Raw genomic sequence first — 1,904 nt, 5'->3', positions numbered from 1 at the left:
GTAATGACGATGTAGCATTTTTCATAATTCATATTTAGTATGATCCAATCAAATACTACTTGCATTTTCACAGTTAAAGTAGAAGCCACAGTCAAATTCCGAGTAAAAAAACCAAACAATAACCACTTCCTTCTGAGCTCTTCAGATAAATGTGTGACCTCCTTTGAACACATCATCTTTGGTCCTTGGAGAGAGTCACAGAGCTTCATTATGGTGGCTTGCGAAAGACAGCTTCTAGGCCTGGCTTTGGCCTGCATCGCCTTCGTGGGAAGCATCATAAGCTGTGCTCTCCCCACATGGAGAATCATGACAGCCTTCAAAGATTTAGAAATGCTCATGTGCATTGTGGAGGGTTTATGGAAGAGATGTGCGATCTCACCAACAGGTCAAATGCAGTGCATGGGGTACGAATATATGCTGTTACCTGAAGACATGAAGGCTGCCAGAGGACTCATCATCACTGCCATTTTCATTGAGGTCCTTGGGATCCTGCTTGGTGTGGCTGGGAGGAATTTTATGAACTTTGTGCCAGACGAAAGGCAAAGGAGCAAAATGGCTCTGACTTCTGGAATTGCCTTCCTCATTGCAGGCTTCTTTTTTCTCATCCCAGTCAGCTGGACCACCAACACCATCAATGATCATTTTCATCCTACCCAGTCTACTTATGGTCCTGATCATGGGGTACTTAAAAAGATGGAGTTGGGAGCCGCGCTCTACATTGGCTGGTTCACCACCGTCCTTCTGTTCCTGGGAGGAGGCCTCGTATGCAGCTCCTTTTTCCGCAGAAATGGAACTGAGTAGAACATTACTCCAACTCTGTGTAAGCAAGGCCTTACTTATCGCTTTTAAAATAAGGCCTATTTTCATACATCGAGCAGTTTTTTGGAAATAAGAAAAAGGTTTTATGAAAGTTTTCACCTTGAGTTTGTCAGTGGAATGAGTAGATTAACAAAGTATAAAATCAGATTAAAATGGATAGAAATCTTTACAATTTGATTGTGTAACTTGCTTCTGAATGTATTTTGAGGTATCCTACACCATTATAACCACCTTTCCTATTTTTTTTTCCATTTATTCTTTTTGTTATTTACTCTGTTGCGTGGAGACAGACTTTACTTTTTTTGGTAAACTGCTATGATTTCTGACTATGTATCCACTGGTTTAAGTCTATGTTATATCTTTCATTACCATCTCTTTATTAAATTGACTCAAAATTGATGATCATGGAATTGTTTTTTCGTTCTTAATATAAATATATTTGATTGATTGTTTACAAGTAAAATTGATCTCAAATGAAAATAATATTTCTGAGCATGTAAAATAATCTTTTGCATCTCTTTTTTGTGTCTTTTTTTTGTTTGTTTGCTTGTTTTTGTTTTGTTTTTGTTAAAACGGCTCATTAGGGCACCGGTTATCTTTAAGCGGGCAATCACATGCCAGTGGCCAGCCGGGTTCGAGTCCCCTCGCAGCCCTTTGCCGCATGTCTTCCCCTCTCTCTGCCCCTGCTTTCCTGTCCTCTTTACACTGTGCCTATTGAATAAAAAGTTGAAAAAGGCCAAAAAGAAATATTACAGAAAACGGTCAATAACATATTATGAATGACTTTATAAAAGACTCATCATTTGAGAGTTTCCCATTTTAGAATAAAATGACAAGATGTTAACAAAGACTTGAGTCGGTGTGTTTTTAAGTTTACAAATGATACATTAAAAGAGACAACTAAGTTTTTAGGTTTTTAAGTCGTGGAAGATAATTTAGAGTTGACAAAGTGTCGGTTTCTGTACTTCAACACATCTGTTGTGTCAAACAGTAACTACCAAAAGGATTTAGTTTAGACTGGAGACTGTTTTTGTTGTTGAATGTTGTCATAAAATTTTTAATTACAAACAATACTGAATTATGTT

The 1,904-nt window shown here is 37.7% G+C and overlaps 1 protein-coding gene across 1 annotated transcript; it reads left to right on the top strand.

Moving 5' to 3' along the window:
• Positions 1–210: 210 nt before the first annotated feature.
• Positions 211–801, top strand: LOC308387091 (claudin-4-like; the record flags this gene model as incomplete). The annotated part of the gene is made up of 1 exon (XM_080866982.1): positions 211–801. The coding sequence occupies one exon, from the start codon at positions 211–213 to the stop codon at positions 799–801; it is 591 nt and encodes a 196-aa protein (XP_080723108.1).
• Between the last annotated feature and the right edge of the window lie 1,103 nt (positions 802–1,904).

Source organism: Rhamphochromis sp. 'chilingali' (genome assembly GCF_963969265.1).
Source record: "Rhamphochromis sp. 'chilingali' genome assembly, chromosome: 19".
Classification (NCBI taxonomy): domain Eukaryota; kingdom Metazoa; phylum Chordata; class Actinopteri; order Cichliformes; family Cichlidae; genus Rhamphochromis; species Rhamphochromis sp. 'chilingali'.
Note: the sequence above shows the minus strand (reverse complement) of the source record. Positions and strands in the feature narration are given on the sequence as shown.